Source organism: Mus pahari, chromosome 13 (assembly GCF_900095145.1).
Source record: "Mus pahari chromosome 13, PAHARI_EIJ_v1.1, whole genome shotgun sequence".
Classification (NCBI taxonomy): Eukaryota; Metazoa; Chordata; class Mammalia; order Rodentia; family Muridae; genus Mus; species Mus pahari.
The window spans coordinates 64,989,809-65,014,200 of record NC_034602.1 but is presented as its reverse complement, the minus strand read 5'-3'; the positions used below and the strand labels follow the sequence as shown (position 1 = coordinate 65,014,200).

At 45.4% G+C, this 24,392-nt stretch overlaps 1 protein-coding gene across 2 annotated transcripts in view; it reads left to right on the top strand.

The window, feature by feature from the left end:
• Positions 1-2,575: 2,575 nt before the first annotated feature.
• The window catches only part of Lnx1 (ligand of numb-protein X 1), a 110,649-nt gene continuing 88,832 nt past the window's right edge, over positions 2,576-24,392 (top strand). The window contains exons 1-2 of one of the 2 annotated variants that reach the window (XM_021211348.1): positions 2,576-2,687; positions 20,783-21,259. In XM_021211348.1, coding sequence (XP_021067007.1) covers positions 20,868-21,259 — 392 coding nt within the window. In that variant the 5' untranslated portion in view covers positions 2,576-2,687; positions 20,783-20,867. Of the gene's footprint in view, positions 2,688-3,881; positions 3,967-20,782; positions 21,260-24,392 lie in introns of those variants that run through there. The other variant, XM_029545011.1, reaches the window with a different exon arrangement.

Sequence of the window (24,392 nt, the reverse complement as noted above, 5' to 3'; positions counted from 1 at the left end):
GGAGGAGGAGGAGGAGGAGGAGGAGAGAGAGAGAGAGAGAGAGAGAGAGAGAGAGAGAGAGAGAGAGAGAGAGAGAGAGAGATTGATTTAGGACTTCACCCGGTGAACACACCATTAGAATCTCCCTGATTTCTTTTCACAGTTTAGGAAAGGCCCTGGTTACAAACTGCCCTGGTTCTGCCACTCGCTGCATGAGTCAAGTTCCCTGCTTCTCTGTGCCCTGGTTCCTTGTCCTGTTGCCTGTAAATGACACTAGGAGCAGACATAGAGGTTCCGGTATAAAGTGCTTGGGGAGAGTACGCAGGCCTGGCAAGCTCTTGCTGTCTTACTCCGTGTTCGCTTTAGTGGTCATTATTTCTGTCTCTCCCCCATGCCCCCTTACCTTAGAATCCAAGACTTTGTTCAAACACAACAGACAGAATGAAACAGTGGAGTTTATACTGAACTTGGTTTTAGTCTTTAAAGACTAGGCTACATTCAGCGGCATAGAGAAATCCTTCTCTTGGCTAACCATATAAAATAGCCAGGAGTTTCTCTTCTCTTACACAGGCTCCACTCTCAATTTAATGCTGATCCACTTCCTCTATTTTCCCTCTCTCTTCCAAGCTCGTCTTCCCCCCCCCCCAACCTGGCTATCCGTGCAAGTGGCTGTGTGTTTGTGAACACAGCCAGAAAAACTCCCACAGTCTAAAGGCCTTCAGCGAAGTTCTGTGCGCGTTCGTTGATTGATTGCGCATTTCATGCAAATATATTTCTCCTGCACCTCTGCCCAGGATTTCAGTGCCAGGAAATCTAACTGCCTCTCCAAGTCAGAGCCAATCCCCTTGAGCAAGGTGAAGCTTGACTGACAGCACACAGAGGGCGGAACTCAACGAGAGGCGTGGCTTTCTGCAAGTTGGCTAGCCTTGTTCTCCTCCTATCCCCGGAGACACCCTGTCTCAGGAAGGAGAAGCTTTTGTCTTGGTGGGCTAATAATACTCCCCCACCCCCGAAAAACCTGCACATGAAAGGTTCAGCTACCTTTATTTATCTCCCTCAATCCCCAAGCCCCAAGCCCCAAGCCCCTCCCTCCTTTTCGAACCTTTTGCTTTTATCAGTACAGAGTAGCCACGCCTCCCTTAGTTTCTATTGGATAAAGTCGAGAAGAGAGGTGAGTGTTTGTTTTAAAGAGTCCCAAGCTGCCCGGTCCCAGATGGCGAGGCTGTTTAGGCCTGTCTGGGGTGAACCAGTGTTTTGAAGTTGCCTTCTGCGTTTAGCTTCATCTTCCTTCTGCTCCCCTCCCCATTTTCTTTACAAGGTACCGAGTGACAGGGAGCCAGCTACCAATGTGTACACCCAGGGATGAGGTGCCTTTTTACCATTTCTTCCTCCAACTGTCCCCTAGTCCCGCCTACAAACCAGTGAGGAGTTAGAATGGGCGACTTCTACAGTCTCAAGATCAGGAGGGGGGAAGATTTTCAGCAGGTGTTTTCTTCGTTAGGGGACAAACGTGGGCCTGGACCAATCCGGGAGAGAGAACTCCCAGTGTCCCCAGGTAGCACATTCCGGACAGTGACTACATACATCTGCGAGGGAGGCTGGCTGCGAGCCACAGGCACACAGCAATTCAACAGGCTGAAGGGACAAGATGCCACAGGCCTTAACCAGCAGGCAGGAATCCTCTTAGCTGTCACTCAAGTGCCAGCTGAGTCGTGCCATTAGCCTCTCTTTCCTGCTGGAAAAGCTGAAGCAAGGGTGACTTGTCCAGGGTCACACACCAAGCTTGGGACCAAAATAGCCCTGACTCCTCTTCCTCCCTATCTCTCCCTGCAGACAACATAGCCTTAGTAAGGCGCTATCATTCTAACCTGAATCACTTAAAGTACTCCTAATTGCAGGCCTACTGTGGACTGTAACCACCACGTGACAGACAGACCGAGGTAGGAATGACTGAAGTTTTACCAATGCCTGAATCTATTATTAATATGCTGGGGACGGCGAGGGTGTTTGGGAAATGATGCTGAAAGGTATGAAAATTAGATTTTTAAGTAGACTTATGTCATCTCTGGTTTGTTATAATATTGGAACAGAAAAACACCAGGAACTCAAAGGGATGTGATTCAGAAAGGCGTTAGTGGGGACAAATCCCAGATATGGCTGGCTAAGTCTTCACAACCTTTTTCCTTTTTTTTTTTTTTTTCCACCTATAAAAATCCCTGTCTCATCCCAGTGTTTAAACTTCCCTTTTAATTCTGATGTTGGCATCTATGTGGGCTCGAGAGAGTCTGGAGGGGAAACAATATCAAGTATACAAGATGGGCCTGAGAAACGATTAGGCATTGGCATTCAGATCTGTACACAGGGCTAGACACGTGCTATGCTCAGGAAGGAAAGTAAATTCCACCCGGCAAATTGCTCTAACTGATTCATTTGTCCTCTGAGAGACGCCACCTACCTGCTCCAAGGTAGTCAGGTAATTGACGGGGGCGGGGCCTCCAGGGATGTTTTAGTCCCTAAGGTCTCAGCCAGACTTCCGTGATGTCACAGATTTCCTCCTCTGAACCAACCAATGCCCTCCTTCTTCCTCCAGCCACCTGTACACCGAAGTTGAGACCGGTCACAGCTCAGGCGGCCCTAGACGCTTCTGGCACAGGGATGAAGGCTGGCTGGTCACTGCTGCTTTGAAAGTCCCAAACATCTTTGAACAGGTGAGAAGGAACTACTTTTCCCTCTCTTTAGACCCCTGACCCAGAAGGGATCTGAACAAGGAATCTGAATTTTAAAAAAAGAAAAGAAAAGAGAAAGAAAAAGTAAAAGAAAAGCCACTGGCTCAGTCCAGAGTAACACTGAGAGTGGAGATGTCTGTGTCAGTCTTACTCCACGGCCAGCACCGTTGTCTCGGCCAGATATTTAATCATTTTTGTTTCCTGATTATTAATCCAGCCTCTGCTTGTTTGGTGAAGTTGATCTGAGTCTTTTTAAAACCCCAGAGAGAAGTGAGGTGAGATGCCTTTTGAAAGTTAGTTCAAATGTGCAGACCAGTTCAGCCTGTTTGTGTGTGTGTGTGTGTGTGTGTGTGTGTGTGTGTGTGTGTGTGTGTGTGTAGGGGTGGAGGGTGGGGGTGCTGGGGACATTCACAAAATTCAGATTGTCTTTTTGTTTTGTTTTGTTTTGTTTTCTTGCTTTCTGCATTCATCTCATCTGAAGCAATTTTGATCCAAAGCTATAATACTTCCCTAGGTCTTGTTGTTTACAATAGAAAGTCAGTACTAAAGGTAATAAATTCTGGCTCCCTATTTATAAGCGGGTGCTCTCTCTCTCTCTCTCTCTCTCTCTCTCTCTCTCTCTCTCTCTCTCTCTCTCATAAAAAGCCTCTAGTTTCCTTTCCTTGTGGAGAACATTTAGCATCTGGATTAGAACTCTGTTTACCTTCAGGCCAGATTGGCTGCCTGCTGACCTTCGGTTAAAGTAAAGATTACCCTTCAAGGCCACAAGAATGTAACGCCAGGTCTGGCTTTTGAATTGTTGAAACTTTCTGGTTGTTTCTCTCTTGCTCTTAATATAATAAATATATGGAGGAAGCCTGCTCTGCTAGGACCCGACTCTAAAAGTAATTTTACCTCAACGACCCATATTTGTTTTTCTAATCCTGATCACATAACCTGCTCTCAACGAGCCTGAGAGCCCCACTCCACCAGCTAATATTATTAACAAGGGCAAAGAAACAAATCCCCGGCCTGTCTTCTTATCAACTTCGCTGGGAAACTCCAGGAGCGAAATAAATGAATGACCGAGACATTCCATTTTATAGACCTTGATTAGTCCCTTTTCTGGGACTTCAATTAGCAGCCGGGTTTGTAAGGAAATCATCCACTAGGAAATAAGGTCAGAGACAGCCCTCTAGAAAGTAAAGGAACGTGCCAAATGTCCAACAGTATGAACTGAAACAACTGAAGTGCACTGCCCTCGAACGGCTGCCTCTTGCTGGTAAGTGTCCGCTTCATGTTTGTTACCCGTTTCTCTCCCACTCTTGGAAAGCTCGTAGTCTCTTCTCCAGTTGACCTTTGTGCCCAGTATTGTCCTCTAACCTAGTGTGTTTGCCGAGTGACTGCTGTTGATGCCTTAATAACATTCTCAGTTGATTCAGAGGTTTGTGAGCAAGGTGAGAAGAGGACTCCCCATAGCCTGGATTTTGTACGCATACATTTGTTTCTAATGTTCCAAATCTTTGCAAACTTTCACCCCTTCCCATATACCTGGTTAATTAGTTATTTTTAAAACAATGGACCTATTATTAAATAACAAATCATTTGATCATTGTCTCTAACTGCTTGGAAAAATAATATTATGTTTTTATTGCCCCCAGTTCAAGAAAAAGAAAAAAAACATGACAGGGCAGAAACCAGAGTTGAGTCACAGTGTCTAGTACAGGGGTCAGGCAGCTTGTTGGATAACTTGCGGGTGTGCTCCCTGAGAAGTTGCCATGACAACTCCACTGGTTCAGGTGTATACCAGAGTGATAGAGATTTTGTATCCTTTAGCAAATTACTCAACTTCTCTGGTCCTCCATTTCCTTCTCGGTAGGATAAGAGATAAGTACCATGGGCTAGGTAATGTGGTTCTCTGAGTAGAGGCAGTGCCTGGAGTTAAGCAGTGCCCGGTTCTGAGCCAGGGACAAATAAAAGCCAAGCCCCTCTCCGCTGGAGGAATTTTCCTGGGAGCTTGGAGGACGCGTGTGAGCCCATGTAGCTCTCCTGTGGCTGCAATGGTTCAGAACCGGGCTCTTATTACTGTAATTAATTGTCAGTAATTAACCCCACTGTTAACAGTTTGGAGAACACACAACAGTCCGGAGGAAGGAGAATGAACAAGCTGTCATTCCCTGAGCCAGGCAGCGTGCGTCTGCCAGCCCCCTTGGCGAAGCAAACTCTGGACTGGTCGCTCTTCCTTCTTGTCCGCAGCTCAAGGCTCTCTAGATACATTCACAAAGTGTGAGTTCCTAAAGGCTTTCAGGAGAAAGTCTTGTTGTCGTCGTCCTTTGGAGTGCTCTGACTTTCAGGGAGCCCAATCCGTTTTCATCACGTTACCACCCTGAGTGGCCTTGGGTACTTTGTCCCCTCTAATCTCGTAGATAAACATCTTCTACCTCAGACTCCACGAGCGTTTGGCCAGGCCAGTGTGAGAGGTGACCGATAATTGCAACCTGTACCACTCTGTGGAGGGAAGGCTCCTGGGTCCTTCCGATAAGCTCCACACCCTTAAATAGACTATGTTGTACCCATCAATGACCTTGAATCATTGCATCAGAGCAGTTGTGGTCCCAGACCCACTTCGAGCTTCTTCTGGTTCCACCCTCTTCCCAAAGTGTAACACACATTTCTGCCATTCAAGAGCAGGGGCCCAGTGAACTGAAGACTGTGGATTCTAACCTTAAAAACACTACAGCTTGCTGAAGGGGACTCTGAGGAAGAACCTCAGGCTCCTTGCCCATCACTTGCCTTGACCCCCCCCCCCACATTCCCCAATTTGAAACCCCTGCATCCTACAATAGAACACAGAGAGAGACTACCTAAATGCATGGGTCAGAGTAATGGAGAGCAGGGGCGAGCAGTGCCTCTCACTAGGGCATGATGGTCTTATTCATTTAATTCCAGGTGAGGTGGCCCTGCCATCCTAGAATAGGGAACTAACTAATCTTTGGCATCAGACTGCCTGGGCTCAAAGCCCAGTTCTAGCACGTGATTTCTTTATGCCCCAGAGAAACTTTTTAAACTGTTTGGAACAGCCCCGGTACCGTGTTAGGAAGTCTTCGTGTGATGCTCTTGAAAAGCAGGCATGGTCATAGGGATCAGACAGATCCGTCACACAATTGCTAGACTTCATGAGGTCCTTAATATCTTTGCCTCAGTCTGGCTGTCTGGGAAGCTGGGTACTTAGCTACCCAGGATTTCTGTGAAAACATTTGCAGGGTTCATGTGTGGGGTACCTTGCGCATGCTAGGTGTTCGGCTCTAGGCACTTGATTATTCTGGGATAGATATGTTATCCATCCCACAGTTAAGTGACTTAGCTTGTGCTTCAGTCTGGTCATAATGATGGAAACAGCCTCTGAATGAACACTGCACGTTTCTGGAAAGATCCCTATAGGCTTAGAAGGAAGGCCTGTTAACCAAGATCATATTGTTAATCTTGGCTTTCTGGGCTGGAGTGGCGGCTGCCAGTGTGGTGGCTGGTCTTTTAAAGACCAGCAGGTGTAGAGATCTGGAGTACAAAACGAGCAATCCACAAATCTTCCTGCAGGGGGAACTCATGGCTGCACCCAGCCAACGAGCCACCAAACATCCCAGGTGTTGTATATGTTATATAGTAGTCTCAGTGTTTCTTCTCCTATTACTATGAGAGTTCTGCACCCCTAAGGGAGAGCCCAAAAGATCTGCTTTGCTTAGGGCTATGGAGGCTCTCACATAGGTCCTCCCCACCGCGGCATCTCTGGACTCCCTGGCAGCATGAAACTATTCTTGATATTTATGTGCCAGCATCACAGACTCACTTTTATGTGGGTGGTAAACTGATTGTCCTCTGACAGTGTTCCCAAACAATTACGCCGAGCCTTTCAAAACTACTTGGCGAAGATTGTGTCATTCTTCCTGGGGGAATTAGATTTTAAGTAGGTGCTGTCTCCTAAGAATGAGGATCAATATGAAAACCATAAAAGACACCAAGAGCAGAGACCACAGGGAGCTGAGATCATGGTCATAGAATGCTGGCTCTCTCCTTTAACTTCCCACCTGTCATTGTCTCTTTACTCTGTGTCTTCTGGCTCAAGGAAACTGTAGTGACCTACTGCTTAGCAACACAGATACAGACTTCAAATCAAGGAGAGAAAGCACTCCTGTGAATTGGCATTTCCAAAAATACAATAGGTTACGTGTGTGTGTGTGTGTGTGTGTGTGTGTGAGTGCGTGTGCGCACTGAGTGTGTTGTCACCGAAAGTGAGCATTATTCCGCATATATAACACCTGGAATGTTTGGTGGCTGGTTGGCTGGGTTGGCAGACAGATGGATGTGTGGATGATAGGTGAATGAATGTATAGATGGATGACTGATAGATGTCTGGATGTTAAAGGATAGAAGGATAGTTGTATTGATGGATGATGGATAGACATGTGGATAGATGGTGGGTGGATGGTAGACAGATGGACAGATGATGATGGATGGATGGATGGATGACCAAAGATTATTTGTGTTTCTTCAGCTGAGATGTTTCTTCACATGTGGCATGAAAATACATAATGTAAAATCAATTGTTTTAAATATTACATGAGAAAAAAAATGCATGTCCAGTACCAGCATATCCCCTAACCTCTAGCAAATTGCGTATTGAAAATCGTAGCAACAAGTTTCCACTTTTTATATTTTAAAACAGATAGGAGCAGAGGCATTACCACTTCAGACAGGGCAAATGAGCTGACTCCCAAACTAGACATATGCAGGCTTCGTGGAGCGTTTTCTTCTGTCTTACCCTTCTCTGCTTCTTCCATCTCTCAAAGAATCCCTGCTCACTGCCCAGTGGGCCACATGCCCTGTGGTGCTTCGTGAGTTGACCAGTGCACTTCAAACATTTGCGGCGAGTTTCATCTCAGATGTTCTGTTTGGCACTGGGTTTTACTCTGGAGGATACACACTGGAGCACCACCATTGTCACCATTGCTTCCCGATGACTCGTATTTGCTTCTTGTGGTTGATGCATTTGTCACAGGGAAACGAAAGACTTCACCAGGAGCAGAGTGGAAGCTCTCTAGGAATTCCTTTAATAGCTTCTTGGCACACTGGGTGGCAACGGCATATGCATGATGGGAGGCTTAGCTATGTCATTGCTATCTGTTGAGATGATGTGTAGAGCTTGCTTGTGACTACACTCTGTCAGTCACGTGGCCTCTTCTGAGTAGAACAGCGCATGCTTTGGCTCATACATCCTCACATTAGCATGAGTCACCTTGTGTTTTCAAGCTCCTTGTTAAGAATTATGGTCATACTTGTATGACATCTTCTACAGTATACACACACACTCAGCCATTCCATTGGTAGCCCCTGGGGGCCCTTGTAAATTGCTTTCACGGTCACCTCTAAAGACATTTGCATTGTAACTTATTAGCACACTAAAAGCAAATCATTAGATTGAACACTGGGGAAGGATTGCTATTTTAAGTATACAGGAGTCTAAGTGGCTGCCATCCCAAAATGTTTACCCTGTCACTTAGCCATGTAGAAAAGGGTTAGAATGGGCCACTGGGCAGATTTACCTCATCTCTGTGGGATTTACCTCTAGGGATATATAGTCTCCTGGGTTAGTCTCTTGGGATTGCCATGGCTGATGACCATAAACTCAGAAGTTTTAAACAACTTCATTTATTTTTTTTTCAATTCTAGTGTATATAGAAGTTTGAAATGGAGACATGAGCAGGGGCACATTCCCATCTTTGAGAGAGCTAAGCAAGAGAATTTACCTTTGCCTCATCCATTGGGTCCCAAGGTCACTTGGTGTGAGACTAAGTCTTGACATTGCCTCCTCTTCTGAGTATGCCTTCTCTTCTCTCTCTCCTAAGGATACTAGATTTAGAGATCACTCAGGTAATCCAGGTGCTCTCATCTCAAGATCCAGCCCTTGATGACATACATAAAAGACAAATTTCCCAATTAGGTCAGCTTCCTAGGTCTGGAGAGAATCATGGCCATGTCCTCGCGTTGGGCAGCATTTTACTCTCTGAACTCATTCTGTAGCCGATGTCCACATACAGAGCCATCTCTGTTCACAGAGAAATCTTCACGTAGAGCAGCGGTTTTCAACCTTCCTAATGCTTTGACCCTTTAATACATCTCATGTTGTGGTGATCCCACAGCCATAAAATTATTTCATGGCTTCTTCATATGTTGTAATTTTGCTGCTGTTGTGAATCATAATGTAAATATCTGAAGTGCAGGATATTTGATATCCAACTTCTATGAAAGGGTCATTCAACCCCCAAAGGGGTCTCGACCCACAGATTAAGAACCATTGGTGCAGACATACTGAGTAAAGTATAAGCAACAAAGAGTTAGAGGTGGCAGCCTTTGATACTTCCATCCTTCATTCCTGTGTTCAAGGCATGCTAGTAAGGGTTGTGAACTCTAAAGTCCTAATGTATTCTTCCTGTGAATGCCATGACAAGTCTACAGAAAGAAGGCAATAGGTGTTAACGTAGAGAGCAATGGAAGACAGGACAAGCCATATTCTTGGAGGTTATCACTCAAATGAATCTTGATTTCCCCCTACCAGAATAAAGGGATAAATGTCTACTTCCAAGTATCATTGTCTCAAGGGACCTTAGCAAATTAAAAAGTGTCCTAGGAGACTCCTTGCCATTACCTGGACTACTTACAAAGACAGCTGGAAGGACCAGAGACGAAGAGAGAGGACAAAGGAGAACCAGCAATGCTCTTTCATTTGGGGGATGGGCATCATGTTTTGAAGGAGTAGTGCAGCATATGCTGAACACCAAAAGACAGAACAAGAGCCAACAGCCAAAGTCACAAAACCTTTGAAAACTACCCAGGCCTCTATCGCTGGACAGATTCAGAATAGTAACCACATGTCACCCCTAGATAAGTTGAAACACCATTCCCTCACTTGGTGAGAGCCTATTATTATTATTATTTTAGATTTATTTATTATTATATCTAAGTACACTGTAGCTGTCTTCAGACACACCAGAAGAGGGCATCAGATCTCATTACGGATGGTTGTGAGCCACCATGTAGTTGCTGGGATTTGAACTCGGGACTTTTGGAAGAGCAGTCACTCCTCTTAACCACTGAGCCATCTCTCCAGCCCAGAACCTGTAATCTTTGTCCAACCCCAAAATCATGTAATTTTCTAAGCTAGGCATTGTGCTCACACCAGTAATCCCATCCCTCGGGAGGCTGAGGGAGGGTCGGTAGGCTGAGGACAGCCTGGGTTACACTGGAAGTATGAAGCCAGCTGGGCCACATATATAGTGAGGCCCTGACATAAGAAAAAAAAACCCAAACAAAAAACCAAAACTATGACTTCTAAATAAAACATTAAAAGAATGTTTTCAAGTCATATAGAGCCACCAACCTGTGTGTATTCTTGTCTTTGATGGCAGTGTTTGGCCAGGCTCTTTCCCCTTGGGACTTCCTCTTGATTATCAAAATTCTTTTTGTTAATTTTTTTTTTTAAAGACAGGGCCTCATGTAGCCCAGGCTGGCCTTGGACTCCCTATATAGGTGAGGATGACCTTTAATTTCTAATTCTTCTATTTCCACTTCCTGAGTGCTAAGATTAAGGCACGTACCACCAATACCCTGTATAGGTGCTGCTAAAGATTGAACCCCAATGTGTGTGTGCTATGCAACTGAACTATAGTCCCTTTTTATGATCCTTCCTAGGAACTAGGTGGTCCATTGAGTTTCCTGGGCCTGACTTTGCGGTTCTCTTGCTCTGTCCTTCAAAGTTTCATCACCACCACTGTGTTTGCTGCATGTGCCATGCCATTTATCCACCTCTATTCTCCTAATTAAGCCTGAATACCATGAAGATAGCATTGAATTTCCTGGAGTCCCCAAAGTTCAAGACAAATAGAGGTCATGGACAGGGCAGTTAGCATACATCTGTAGAACGGAAATAGTTGAAAAATGTTAAGAATTCAAATATATTTCTTCTTGTTCTTCCAAAGATTGGTTATGTGTTTAAAAAGAAAAAGAAAGAAAAGAAGAAAGAGTCTCTCTTGGCCACGGTCATCTTTGAGAGGGAGGACACGAGTTTACGGGTCGTTTTGCTCCCATACTTCCCTAAGGTCAGCTCTTCCCAGGAGTCTGTGTTGATGCTCAGTCATTTTTTGTTTGTTTGGTTTTTGGTTTTTTTGAGACAGGGTTTCTCTGTATAGCCCTGGCTGTCCTGGAACTCACTTTGTAGACCAGGCTGGCCTCGAACTCAGAAATCTGCCTGCCTCTGCCTCCCCGAGTGCTGGGATTAAAGGCATGCACCACCACGCCTGGCTCGATGCTCAGTTGTAATAGAGCGCTTGCTCAGATGAAATACTTTGCCTTAATTGTGTATTGTTTGCAGGACTACATGTATTATAGGCTAGGATGTGGGAGGGCAGCTTATTTGGGAGAGAGCACTTACAGACCAACCCAAGGATGGCAGGTGCACCATGACATTCAGGGAAAGCCTGCTGAGGTCTCCTGTCAAGGGAAATGATGCTTTTTTTCTGGAAGGCTATGAAAAGCCATCCCCAGGCCTCTAGAACTCGTATGTAATTGGCTAGCCACAAGGGACTCTGCTCACTCGACCACTTCCCTTGTCTCTCCCACTTTCTGAATGTCTGTGTTCCTGGTTATTGACTCCAGATGTGTTCTGCCGTCTCTCCTGGTTCGGTTCTGTCATTTCCTGGCTGATTCTGACCTCTGCGGAGACTCTCTTTATATTTTTCTGTTCTCTCTGGTGTTTGGAACACTTTGCAGGCGAATGTCATTCGCAGGTTTCATTAATGAGTCTCCTGCTCCCTCTTTGAGACCTGCGATTTAGAAGTTAAGGAGAAGCAGATCTAACCGCAATCCTCGCAGCAGGCTGTGAGTATCTGCCTCCTTCTCCCAAGGTGAAGTGCAGGTCCCTCCCCTGTGCACACACAGGTTCCTCCTCCAACCTTCCCTCTTATTTTTAAAGAGAGTTTTTATCCCATAAGTGACTCTTTGTATTCCGGTCATTGAAATGTCTGGTTTTCCTGGTTATCTACAATTCTGTAAGCCAAGGAATAATGTATCTCCATTCATAATCAGTTCCTATTAAAAAGATCATCGCACATTATCAAAGCCTTCAATACTCACTGAATGAATCTGAGAGTTAAGGCATAAATAAGGTCAAGGAAGAGAGAGAGGTCTTATCTCGACTTTGGGAATTGCTTTCCCTATAACCTATTTTAAGAGGTTGAGCCAGGGCCAGAGCACTGCTGAGACAAATGTGCCTGCCAGGCAGATTCCTTTAGAGAGAGAGCAGGTGGCCAGGGCCACTGTGAGAAGCAGTTACTGGCACTGGTCCACTGGGCTTCTCCACAGTTATGTTTCTGCCTAGAAATGATTGACCTGGCTATGGCTGATGTGGGGCCCCAGGGCCAGTTTGAAATCTTGTCACCATGTTGCCCAACAGTGCTTCCCCAAGTTTTAAAGCATCATCAACAAAAACTCTACAGTTCAGGGATTTCTGGGTATCTTTTTTGTTCTGTTGTTTGTGATGCTGGAGCCTGAACCCAGAGCCTCACATATCCCAGGGAAGCATGTCATCACTGAGCCTACACTGCCAGACCAGGTTCAGTTTCTATTTCATAGGTATTGTGTTCATGCAGGATGTGCACGTATGGGTGGCTACACGCATGTGTAGGTGGAGGGCAGAAGATAGCCTTAGGTGTCTATGTATGTGTGGGTTCACACTTGTATATGAAGGACAGAGGACAACCTTGGGTGTCTGTGTATGTGTGGGTACACACATGTATGTGGAGGACAGAAGACAACCTTGGGTGTCTGTGTATGTGTGGGTGCACACATGTGTATATAGAGGGCAGAGGACAACCTTAGGTGCCATTCCTTAGGAACCATTCACATCTCTCCTTTGAACCTATAGTTTTCCCATCTGCTAGGTTGGCTTGGGAATCTGTCTCCTCAGTGCTAGGATTAAAGCTTATGCCACAGGCATGGCTTTTGGTTTGCCTGGCTGGTGTTTTTGTTTTTTTTTTTTAATTTTTTTTTAATTTTTGGTGTGTTGTTTTGTTTTGTTATGTGGGATCTGGGGATCTACTTCAGGTTCCTGTGGTTTCAAGATAAGCACCTCACCGGCTGAGCTATCTCTCCAAACCCTGCTCCCCATGTCTTGGAGCTAAGTTACCTGCGTGATCACTTGGGATAGGGTTAGTCTGTATATGTTTGAAAAACATTGTAAAACATTAGGGTTGGTTGAGGGATAAAAAGATTTTGAACAACTTTAAGTTAACGTTACAAAGCCAATGCAGCTATAGACACTTGTCACCTCAGCACTCAGGAGGCTAAGGCAGGAGGATGGGGTGATCTACACCTCAGGGACCATGTCTGCCCTCTCCCCCAAATTACAAGATGAATGCCTCTCCAGTATGGCAGAGCCTCCCACTGTTTGCCACATTCTGGGCAATGTCCTGGCCTGCCTCTCCAGTCTGGCAGAACCTCCCACTGTTTGCCACATTCTGGGAAATGTCCTGGCCGTAGAGAACCTGGTGTTCTCACACAGCAAAGTTCCGCAGGACCCGGGTGATTTGTCTCCGGGAATCGTGCTCCACACTTCCCTCTTGTGAGCCCACCAGACAGTTGTGCACCTGGTGTCTCTACCACGAAGGAAATGAGGTGGAGCTGTGAGCCATTCAGAGTTCAGTGGCACACCTCTGATGCACTGGACCCGAGTTCACCATTTCCTCATTGCACCTGGCTGGCTACCAGGGGGTGACGCAAGGAAAATGTGAAGACTCCTTGAGGCAGTTAATCCCAGGGCCGGTTCTGAGCCACAGTGTTGAAGCCCCACTTTCCCTACTTGAACTTCTAAGGAAAAAAAAAGTGCTGATAAGGCCTTGGTTATAGGGAAAGCAAGCGAGGCACTCACCTTGGGGTGCAAAGTTTAAGGAACAGAAAAAGTTCAGCAACCATGATTTTAATAGTCGTTATATTAGTCTTCCCATTGCTATGATGGAGTTCCTGACAAAAGAAAATTATAGAAAGGGTTTGTTTCTGCTCATGGTTTGAAGGATACGGTCCACGGAGGGAGGGAAGATGAGAGAGCCAGTTGCTGGTCACCTGTATTCAGTCAGGAAGCAGAGAGAGCTGAATGCTGGGCTCAGCGACATCACCCCTCTCCCCTGCTGTATCAGTCTCCAGCCATAGACCAGCTGGCACTGCCCACAATGGGAAGGGGTCTTCATTCCTCAGTTAAACCTCTTTGGGAACGCCTGGGCGTGTTACCATGGTGACGGTGAAGCTGACCACTGGGTGCTTTTAAAAACCCAAAAGCAAGGCAACAAACTATAGTGACCTAAGGATGGGAACTAATCTTAAAGATGATCAGGTTAGGAATCTGGTTATTTAGGAATTCTCATCCCCGTTTCTTTCACCTCAGGCTGTGATGTGACTCAGCACAGCACCCGTGGGATAAGTGTGTCTGTTATTTAAAGATGGATTCAAGGGGGAGGGTGCTTTCTCAAGGTAGTGTGATAGTGAGGAGTTTCCTGCAGTGAGGCTGTCCAGCAACTGCCTTTTCCCTGGGTTGGGACTGCTGTCACCATCTAAGGTGACAAGCTCTCTCCTCAGACACTTTCCTTTTCAGTATTGAGTGTCTTTCGTGGATGGGGCTGGCAACCCCTGTTCCTTCTCCCCTAGGCTTCTCTCTCTGCCCATCACCTCAACCTTTTCACATGCTGCTGAATTTTAATATTTGTGCCCTGGGTGGCAAAAACATCACCATTTGACTGTTCGTTTGATTGGTTTCCAGATCTGGGTTTGTTGTTGTTGTTGTTGTTTGTTTGTTTTTTGTGGGTTTTTTTGCATTATGTGTTGTTCATACATTTAAAAATGAGATGAATATGCTGGCTTAATTGAGAATTGAAGCTGGGCAGTGGTGGCGCACACCTTTAATCNCAGCACTTGGGAGGCAGAGGCAGGAGGATTTCTGAGTTCCAGGACAGCTAGGGCTACACAGAGAAACCCTGTCTCGAAAAACCAAAAAAAAAAAAAAAAAAAAAAAAAAAAAAAAAAAAAAAAAAAGAAAAGAAAAAGGATTTCCTCATACTGCATTTTGTAAATGACATAAATTATATCTTTTTATTTAGTTTTTAAGATGCAATTTCTAAGAGTGAAGGATGGTGTTAAGCTCCATGTTGTGCCTTAAAATAGAAGTACCTTTTCTCTCCATAGTTTTCCAAAGTCCATAGACCAATAAAGCATAAATTACCATGACTTTATATTGTACACTCGGAGATGATCCTGAGCCCAGAGAACAGAGCCTGTTCTCTGAGATCTGGCTCTTGCTGTTCTTCCTTTCACTCCCAGGTTCCAGGCACTTTATTTTTCTTTCAATAAAGGAGCACTTGGGTTAAAAAAAAAAATGAGATGAATAAAATAGCTGAAAGCATCCCTTATGCTGTCAGTCCTAGAGAATAATGGAAAGCTGGATTTTAACGCCAAACTGCTTAGGTGTTGAAGGCCTCCCTCTGTTTATATAGAGCCACGAAATAGCTTTCTGTCTTCTCAACCATGACCACAGACCTTGTTTATACTTTTACAAGTTCCATGCTTCTTCTTATAACCCTAGATCTGATCTCCATCTGTCCGTCTGTCTACCTATGGCGAGATTGCTGTCCCTCTATAGTGTAGATACTTCTAGAACATCCCTTTCCCAAATCCACAGATGGCTCAAGTTTTGTCTATAAAATGGTGCTGTGTTTACATTTAGTAATCACACATCCTCCAGTGTACTGTAAGTCTTCTTTAGATTATTTAAAACATCTAATACAATATAGGAATATTGCTATGCTGAATTTTTAGGAAAATGATAATGAGGAAAGGTTACATATTTAGCATAGATGCCTTCCTTCTACCCTGACCTGTGGTTGACTGAATCCATTAAACGCTCACACTTGGAGGACTTCCTCTCCATCTCCCTCTCCCTCTTCTCCCCCACCCCCCCCCACACACTGAGGCATGCACAGGCTGTTCCCACCAGTCTGCAGGGCAGCATCTCCTGCGTGGTCACTCAGCAGCAGCAAGGGAGCATCCTAGGCTGGCCAAGGGTCAGTCAGCTCCCGGGTAGTCACCGGCTTCCCTCTTTTCTGGAGTTCTAGAGCTTGCCCTTTGCAGGTACTGTAGGAGACCCACAGACAAGTTGGGGTGCTTGCTAAGGAGAGATAGCCAGCCTCATAGAGACCAGAAACATGAAGAAATACTGGGTGAGTCCAATTCAGTCCAGAGAAAGACATGCCTTCAAATACTGAAGCACTAAAGAACTCCATGGATAATCCTGTGTACCCTGGAGAGGGGAGGAGCCTCAGGGAGGCAAACTCTCCCTCAAATATTTCCTGTAATGTAAAGGTCTACTGGAGGGTAGAATGATTTTGTTTTGTAAAGTCATTAGTGTCTGATCAAAGGACAACTCTCAAAGCATCCTGTCAACGCCGTGTCTATGTGTCAGCTCTAAAAAGTCACCAGTGTAAGACAGACTGCCATCCCTACAAGTCGAGGGGCATCTTAATTTTCTCATTATTTATTTTCTTATTTGTTTAGTTTTGCTGTGCTGAGCCTTGTGAATGTTAGACTAGAACTCCACCCCTGAGCTCTATAAATAGCTGGGATAATCCTTCAATTCTTTGAACAATACAGAATCTCCTCACTAGTCTTGGAAACAAGGATTCAGGAAACAATATAAGGGATGCTTTAGAGTGAAATTGGTTCTTTCAATAGAAGATTACGAACTTCTCAGTGGAGCCAAATGATGTATTTATCCATTTGCTTTCTATGAACTTTAAGGGTGTCCTGCAAGGAGAAAGAAGATCCACAGCACACCAGGGCCACATTGTTACAGTAGGCTCCTGTTAGAGTTCCATTTCGATCAGCACGATAAAAGTACCCTAACAAAAAGCTAATTAGAGAGAAAGGGGTTTGTTGCAGCCAGCGTTCTCAGATTACAGTCCATCTTTGAAGGGAAAGCACTGTGCACTGTGACTGGGGCTGGAGAGAAATGGGCATTTTACCTCCGCCTTTGAGAGCAGAGAACAATACATTCATGCTTGCTTGTCTTCAACTATGTTTCTCCACTTATAGACACTTCAGGTCGCTCCCTTGCCTAAGGAATAGTGTCACCCACAGTGGCTTGGATCTTTCCATATCAATTGATGTAATTAAGACAGCCCACCCCCCTCAGGCATACTCCAAGGCTACCCCAAAAGGGAAAATCAATCCCCCATTGAGACTTCTCTTCCCAGTTGACTCTAGGTTGTGTCAACATCTGAAAGGCACGCTTGTCTTCTACATGAAAAAAAAAGGGAAGAGACTGTTGCCGTTGCTAATGTGGGAGACCAAGAAAGTCTGACTTCCACTTTGTGTTTTCTCACCCTAACCTGTATGAAAGTCACATCTCCTTGTCCTCCTCAGACAGGGCCAGAAGGACGGGCCTACTGAGAAAGTTTAAACAAAATATTCTCTACCCACCTCAGCTTTGGACTCTACTTTTTCTAGGGGAGAAACGTGTCTCTCTGCTAGCTTAAATGATCCTTGTTACTGTCGTCTCATCCCAGTAGCTAGGCTCATGGATGTCTAAAAGCAAGATAGCAAGATGATATGTGTTATATGTTCACAGAATAGAAACACAAAAAGAACTGGCAGGTAAACGGATAAAATGTTATTTTCTGAAATCTACCTAGTTCATTGCTGTAGAGCCCAAACTGCTCATTCAGCCAAAGCTCTCATGGCCAAGCTTTTATTTTTGTAGACTTTATTTAGTCTAAAGTAAATTCACACAAAAAAAATATAAGTGGTGTTTACATTAACATTACATTAAGAAGTTGGTTTACTATCTGGCCTAGAGCCAGCAGATTCATTGCTCTGAGAGGAGAGGGAAAGGGGGAGTGGGTTTGGGAGAAAGGGAAGGGAGGTTGGAGGCAAGGTTGGGAGGAAGTGGGGAGGTGAGAGGCAGGGGGCATTGGAGTGTGAGCTGAACCCTGTTCTGCTTGCTAAACTTGTCTGGGTAATTCTGTCCCTGGGGCATTGCAATTCTCCTTAGAGGCAGGGATTCTATCTCTTCAGAGCTTTGACAGATCTACTTACAGTGAGACCTAAAGAGATTTAAATCCTTTGGATTTCCTAGGTCTTTTTCATTGAAGTGGTTATGTTACTGGAGTTCTGACCATTTCATACTGGAGACACTGGGAGACAGAGGGCAGAAGGGTTGGGAGGGGGAGAGTCTGGTAGCTCGGCCTGCTTAGTTTCCTTTTGGGTGTGACTGGCCAGTCACTTAGGTGCTATGCTCCAGTTTCCTGATCTGTTTAATTAAAAACAAAACAAAATGTCATGAGGCCTTGAGAGGATAACATGACACAGTCTAATAATGTCCTCGGCACAGTGTCTGGCACATGGGAAGCAAAGTTATAAAAACATCCACCTGGATCGGTGTGGCGCCGCACGCCTTTAATCCCAGCAGATAGGAGGCAGAGGCCGGCAGAGCTCTAAGTTAGAGGCCTGCCTGGTCTCACTCCTAGTGAGACACAGACAGACAGACAGACAGACAGACAGACAGACAGACACACACACACACACACACACACACACACACACATGGGGGGGAGAGAACAACCACATTTCTTCTTTATTAACAGAATTGTAGAAATCTATTTGTGAGTGGGATTTTTATCTAGTCTGTGACCTACAGGATCCTTTGTTTTGAGGTGGTTTTTTGTTTGTTTGTAAGGCAGGACTCTTAGTGCAGAATATTATAAAGAAGGTGATGTGTCAGTATGTATATATAGGCATGGGGGGAGGAGTTCATACATTTAGTCAGCTTCTTCATGTTACGATTATGAAAGGCCCCAGCCAGGCCAGTGTCTGTCTTTCTATTGCTGTGCAGACCATGACCAAGGCAACTTCTGGAAGAACTGGGCACAAAGAGGCTTCATGGGAAGGAGGAAGGGCTAAGGGGAAGAGAACAGCAGGGGTGTGCAGTGGAGTGTGTTCAAAGTACATTGTATATGTGCTAGAAACACCCTTATAGTAATAATAAAATGTTAAAGTCACATCCCAAAGACTGTATGACCGGCCCTGTACCCCACCTCTCATAAGCTCCACACCCTCTCCTCCCAGTAGCAGCACCCTGGGGACCAGGCCTGTGACACATGAACCTTTTCGGGAGGCACTTGCCCAGACCACAGCAAGGGAGGCAGGGCTTCTCCTTGTCTTCTTCCACCTTCCTTACCTCAGAAGATCCTGAGTGAGGCTCCTCCAGGAACACACTATACAAACCACACATCCGGTCTCTGCCACCATGTCACTGAGAAAGGAACAACACTCAAAATGAGCAGTTAACTTTCCACTGGTTCCTACAGCTATTGCCTGGTTTTCTGTTAGACTGTCTCCTTACAGCAGAACAAGAAAAGGCAGGACCAGAGCACGTGGGAGTGTATGCCACAACTCTAGAAGAATCTCCAAAGACCTAGAGATTTACCCTCTGCACCTTTCTCCTTACATACAGTAAGATGACAACTTTTGGGGTGGCCCATTTCCATTCTCACATTTATTCTTAACTATTTCTGGTCTCCCGGAAAGCATTTCCCGGGAACACCCGGTGCCTTCTCAGAGCCCCAAGGACAAATAGCAGCCAGGAGGTTTCCTTGAACTCTAGACTGACAGCAACTTCACCCCTTGGCTGTTAGCATTCTGTGGACTCGTGGGGAGAGAAGTCAAGGGCTGGAGTCTGACGGTTCAGGCATCCTAGCTGAGCTCAGAAATGTAGACAATGAAGCCAACTCAGTGCAGATGGGAAGGCATGTATTTTCCCGAGATAAAGCTGTGTTTCGACAAACAAGCTCAAAATGTTTGGAAACGAAGAAAGATGGCGCCTCAGTGTGTGACAGGCTTGCTCCTTCCACACACATGCACCTTCTATTTCATGTGTCTTCATGTCCCCGTAGAAAGTGGAAAGTCTTTACTTACTTTTGAAAAGAAAAAAAAAAAAAAAGAGTTGTGTTGGAGGGGAGGGGAGAGGAGGGGATGGAAGGGGACTGGAGGCTCAGTGTGCCCTTGGCTTCAACAGTGGCAGAGTCCCGGCAGACAACGGTTACACGATCTCTGCCAAGTTACATGAATGCCCACCTCCTCTCTGGACTGAGGACTCCCTAAAATTGTATCCTTTACATAAGTCTTTGAGGTCTCCCCGTCGGCTCACAGCCTGGCTTACAGTTGATAATTGAGAGTATTTATTTATTGATTGTCTAAGAGACTTCCAAGGTATAAAATCAAACATTGGAAAAAATCCCATTCTTTGGGAACTCCTGTATTAAAGGAAAAGACATATCGCCATGTTATTTTTTTTTCTGGGAAAAATATCAATATATAATTAAATCAAAGACTGCTGTCATCAAAGTCTACTATAATGACAAAGCAGAAAGATCCTCCTGTGGGAACTGAAACTCCATTTTCTAGGTCAACAAAGATAGACCAAAGACAAAATAAATTCTGCAACACACATAAGAAACTCACGAGTGGTTAGTCCATACTTAGTGTATGCCTTGTGAAAATCAAACATCTTCAACAAACTTACTTAATCCTCATGTCAGCCCTATAAGGTGGGCTGTGGTTACTCTGCTCCTTACTGGTTAAAGGCATCCATGCGTGGTCGTGGCAGGATTGAACTCGGAGGCCACTTCACTAGTGATAACCAGCCAGAAAGGTAATGAAGACTCATCAGATTCAATTTTCTTAACGAAATATATTGTGTTGCGTGTGATCTACACATTTTACCAGTAGTCAGGCCCCAAGTGATTATTAACCCATAAAGAATGGACGATTGCTGGTCTACATTATTCCTATAATACGAAGCCGAGGTTCAGTGCGGTAAAGCTAGTTGCCTGAACATCTTAGAGTAGATATTCCAGCCCAGCCTGCTCAGCTCCAGCTCAGCCCTGCTCACAGGAGCTCTGGACCCCTCCTCAGGCTATGGTGTGATCGTGAGCTGCCTTGTTCTTTTGTAGGTTTGCATGTGGGCGACTCTTAGAATATCTTGACCTGCTCCTGAGGAAATACTGCTTTCCTGAGTTTCCTGAGCCCTACGCAGCCATGAACCAACCAGACCTTGTGGACGACCCAGATCCCAGCCCCGAGCCGCTGTGCGTAGTGTGTGGCCAAAACCACTCCCCAGAAGAAAACCACTTCTACACGTACACAGAGGATGTAGATGACGACCTCATATGCCACATCTGCCTGCAAGCATTGCTGGACCCTCTGGACACTCCGTGTGGGCACACCTACTGCACCCTGTGCCTCACCAACTTCCTGGTGGAGAAAGACTTCTGCCCTGTGGATCGAAAGCCTGTGGTTCTGCAGCACTGCAAGAAATCCAGCATCTTGGTCAACAAGCTTCTCAATAAGCTGTTGGTCACCTGCCCGTTCACGGAGCACTGCACTGAGGTGCTACAGCGCTGTGATCTGCAGCATCATTTCCAGACAAGGTAGGAACCCTTCATCTTTCTCCTTTCCCAGAACCAGCTAGAAAGGCATCCACAAGGGTGCAGCAAGGACTCACTTCCAGTGCCCTGGCACTCTATAGGATGCCTGTACTCTCTCTCCCTGAAACCAGTGAAGAGACCTGTTCCAATACAGCACAGCCTAGGTGTTGATGGCTGTGAACTAGTGTGAGGAAATATCACTAAGTAGGACTGGGTTGTGTGCAAGCGCTCATGTGTTTATGGTTCAGAAAAAAAATGGTGCTGTGAATGTCTGGGCTTACATATCAAATATCACCACCAGGTCATGTTTCAAATGCTTGGTCCTCAGCTAAGGGTGCTCTTTGTGGAAGTAGCAGGAGCTTCAAGAGATGGAGCCTAGCTGGAAGAAATAGCTTACCAGGGCATACCTCTGAGTTATGTGCCCCTCTTTTCTCTCTATTTCCTGGCTGCCCTCTTCACCAGGATGGACAGAAATTCTGAAACCATGAGCCCAAAGAAATCCTTCTATAAGTAAACTATCTCTCTAATTCATGTAGGATCTACGTTTATTCATTTACTTATTTTTAATTTTAATTTTTTTATTGACATATGTTCATCACATATAGAGTTGGGTTCTATAACAAGTTCTTTTCAATAACTCGACTAAGTTTTTAACATGAGAAAAATCAGAAAAATATCACCCTTCATTCTAGTTTGCTTCCTATGGCCATGATAAACACTATGACCAAAAGCAACTTGGGAAGAAAATGGTTTATTTGACTTACACTTCCCAATCACATTGTCTGGCATTAGAGGAAGCTGAGGCAGGGATTTGAGGCAGGAGCTGAAGCAGAGGCTGTGGAGGAATGTTGCTTCCTGGCTTGCTCAGTTTCCTCTCTCTTCCCATCCAGGACAAGGGTTGTACCGCCAACAGTGACTTAGGCTTTCCTGTATCAGTCATTAATCAGGAAAATGTCCCACAGACTTGTCTCTGTCAACCCAATGGAGTCATCTTCTCCTTTGAGGTTCTCTCTTCCCAGATAGCTGTAGCTGTGTCAAGGTGACATAAACTTAACCAGAACACCCTCTGAGTGACTTTCTGTTTCTCCTTTGGCCAAGGTGCACACATTGGTGGCAGAAAGGAGATATGCTACCTGCTGCTGGTGACTGGCATCCCCTGCTCCCCCACCTGCTTCTCAATTTGTCCCTTCTAGGTGTTGTGTGCCTGGGCATTCCTGTGTGGATGGCCTCACTGGTGGCTCTGGGCCTATTCCCCATGAGGAGTTCTTCTCAGTATACTTAAGGTGCTTAATCAAGTGTGAACAATAATACCACAGTCATTTTGTAAGAGGAAATCTGCAGGCTGTGTTTATCTTGGTTCCTGTCATGGCCAGGGCAAGAGGCAGGTGCCGGTAACTTTTTTAAAGGTCACATACCTTAGGTCATGAATCTGTGGCTTTGTCTTCTGAGACATGAATGCATTCTCTAACACAAAAGCTTTTGTCATACAAGGGCCTGCGTGTAATGCTTAGCATGTGTTTACCATGTTGGTTATGCTGCCAGACTCGAGACGTCCAGCCAGATGTTTCCAGTGTAGGTTTTTAGTAAATGCTTCCCCCAAAGAGGAAAAGAGAGATGGTGGGGAGGGTGCATGTTAGTGACCTTTGTTAATAATTTTGCCCAGGTCTGAGGCATTGTGGAAAGGAATGTAAACTCAAGGTCAAAGGCCAGGTAGGTTCTGTCCAATTATGCCAAGACCAGGGAGCATGTTGGGTAAGGAATATTGGAGACCTAAAGAGAAATCTGGTAGAAATCTGAACGTGTGCCACTGTCCGGTCTCTGCCATATTTTCATCTTTTTTTTTTTTCCTAATTGGGATGTATTGGTTCCTCACTGCTGCTGTAACAGTTATCACCTGCTTTCTGACTTCACATAACTTAAGCTTGTTATCTCAGAGTTCTCCAAAGGGTTAGAAATCCAGTAAATTCAATCTAGCTAGGAGGCATCCAACTAACATCTCGGGGTGTCTGGGCTGAATTCCTTGGGGCTATAGGGGAGGCTCTCATTTCTCACCTCCCTCAGCTTCTAGATGCTTCCTCCTTGAGGATGACCAAGCAGTAATGGGGGGGGGGGCAGCAAGTCAGGGTGGACCTGTGGGGCTACAGGGGAAGGAATCCGGACTTAGGTGCCCCAACAGAACTTCCATTCATGCACCTGCCCACGCTACCCCGTGACCAGAACATCTCAAGGATGCTGGGGAAAGTGTTGGCGATCACAGGATTGGTAATGAAGAGCACGTGGGAAAGAGTTGTGAGGGAGGAACCCCAGCCTGACGGAGTGCAGTTACCTCTTCACGCTGTGGCTCTCTGGGGAGGAAGACCTCCCACCTCAAGGAAGCATGGGCCTCAACACCTGCCTTTGCACCTCTCCCTCCACACTAGAGCTGCCTGAGTAAAGATTGACACCAGCGTTTCCCAAAATATACATTAGTCATCAAGTGCTTAATATAGGCAGAGATGCCCTCCAGCACCAGACCCAAATCCGAGTTTGTAAAAACTTAAGAATTCAGAGCTAACCCTGGGCCTGCTGTCTTATCCTTCATAGGCATTGGCCATTACTTGTCAGTAGACCACCTTTTCCTTCTCTTAAGAGGGACATTAGGAAGACCCAGTGGTTGTTGTTGATGACATCTGTTGCACTGGGAAGACTCAGGTGACCAGGGGGCAAGTGTCCCTTTGCCTCAAGGGTGTGATGAGGCTGATGGCCGCAGCCATTGTCCTGTAGAGATTCTGGGGAGAGCTTTTGGAAAGACACTTTGCTCTTTTTCTCTCTCTCTCTCTCTCTTTTTTTTTTTTTTTTTTTTGAGAGAAGTTTTTATGAGGAAGAAATTGACCTGGACCGCTATACTGTAGCTGAGAAGGACTTTAAAATCTCAATCTTCTTGCCCTCATTTCTTGAGTGCTGGGACCACAGGCATGCGCCACCACAACCAACAATTTAGCATTTTTGATCATTCTTATTGTCACTTTCTTCAGTAGACATACATAGAAACTTATTTTTGAAAATTAAGAATTGCTGAGCAGGGAATGTAACTCAGTTGGTAGAGCACACACAAAGCCTTGGGTGTGATGCCCCATCATCATATCAACCAAAGGCA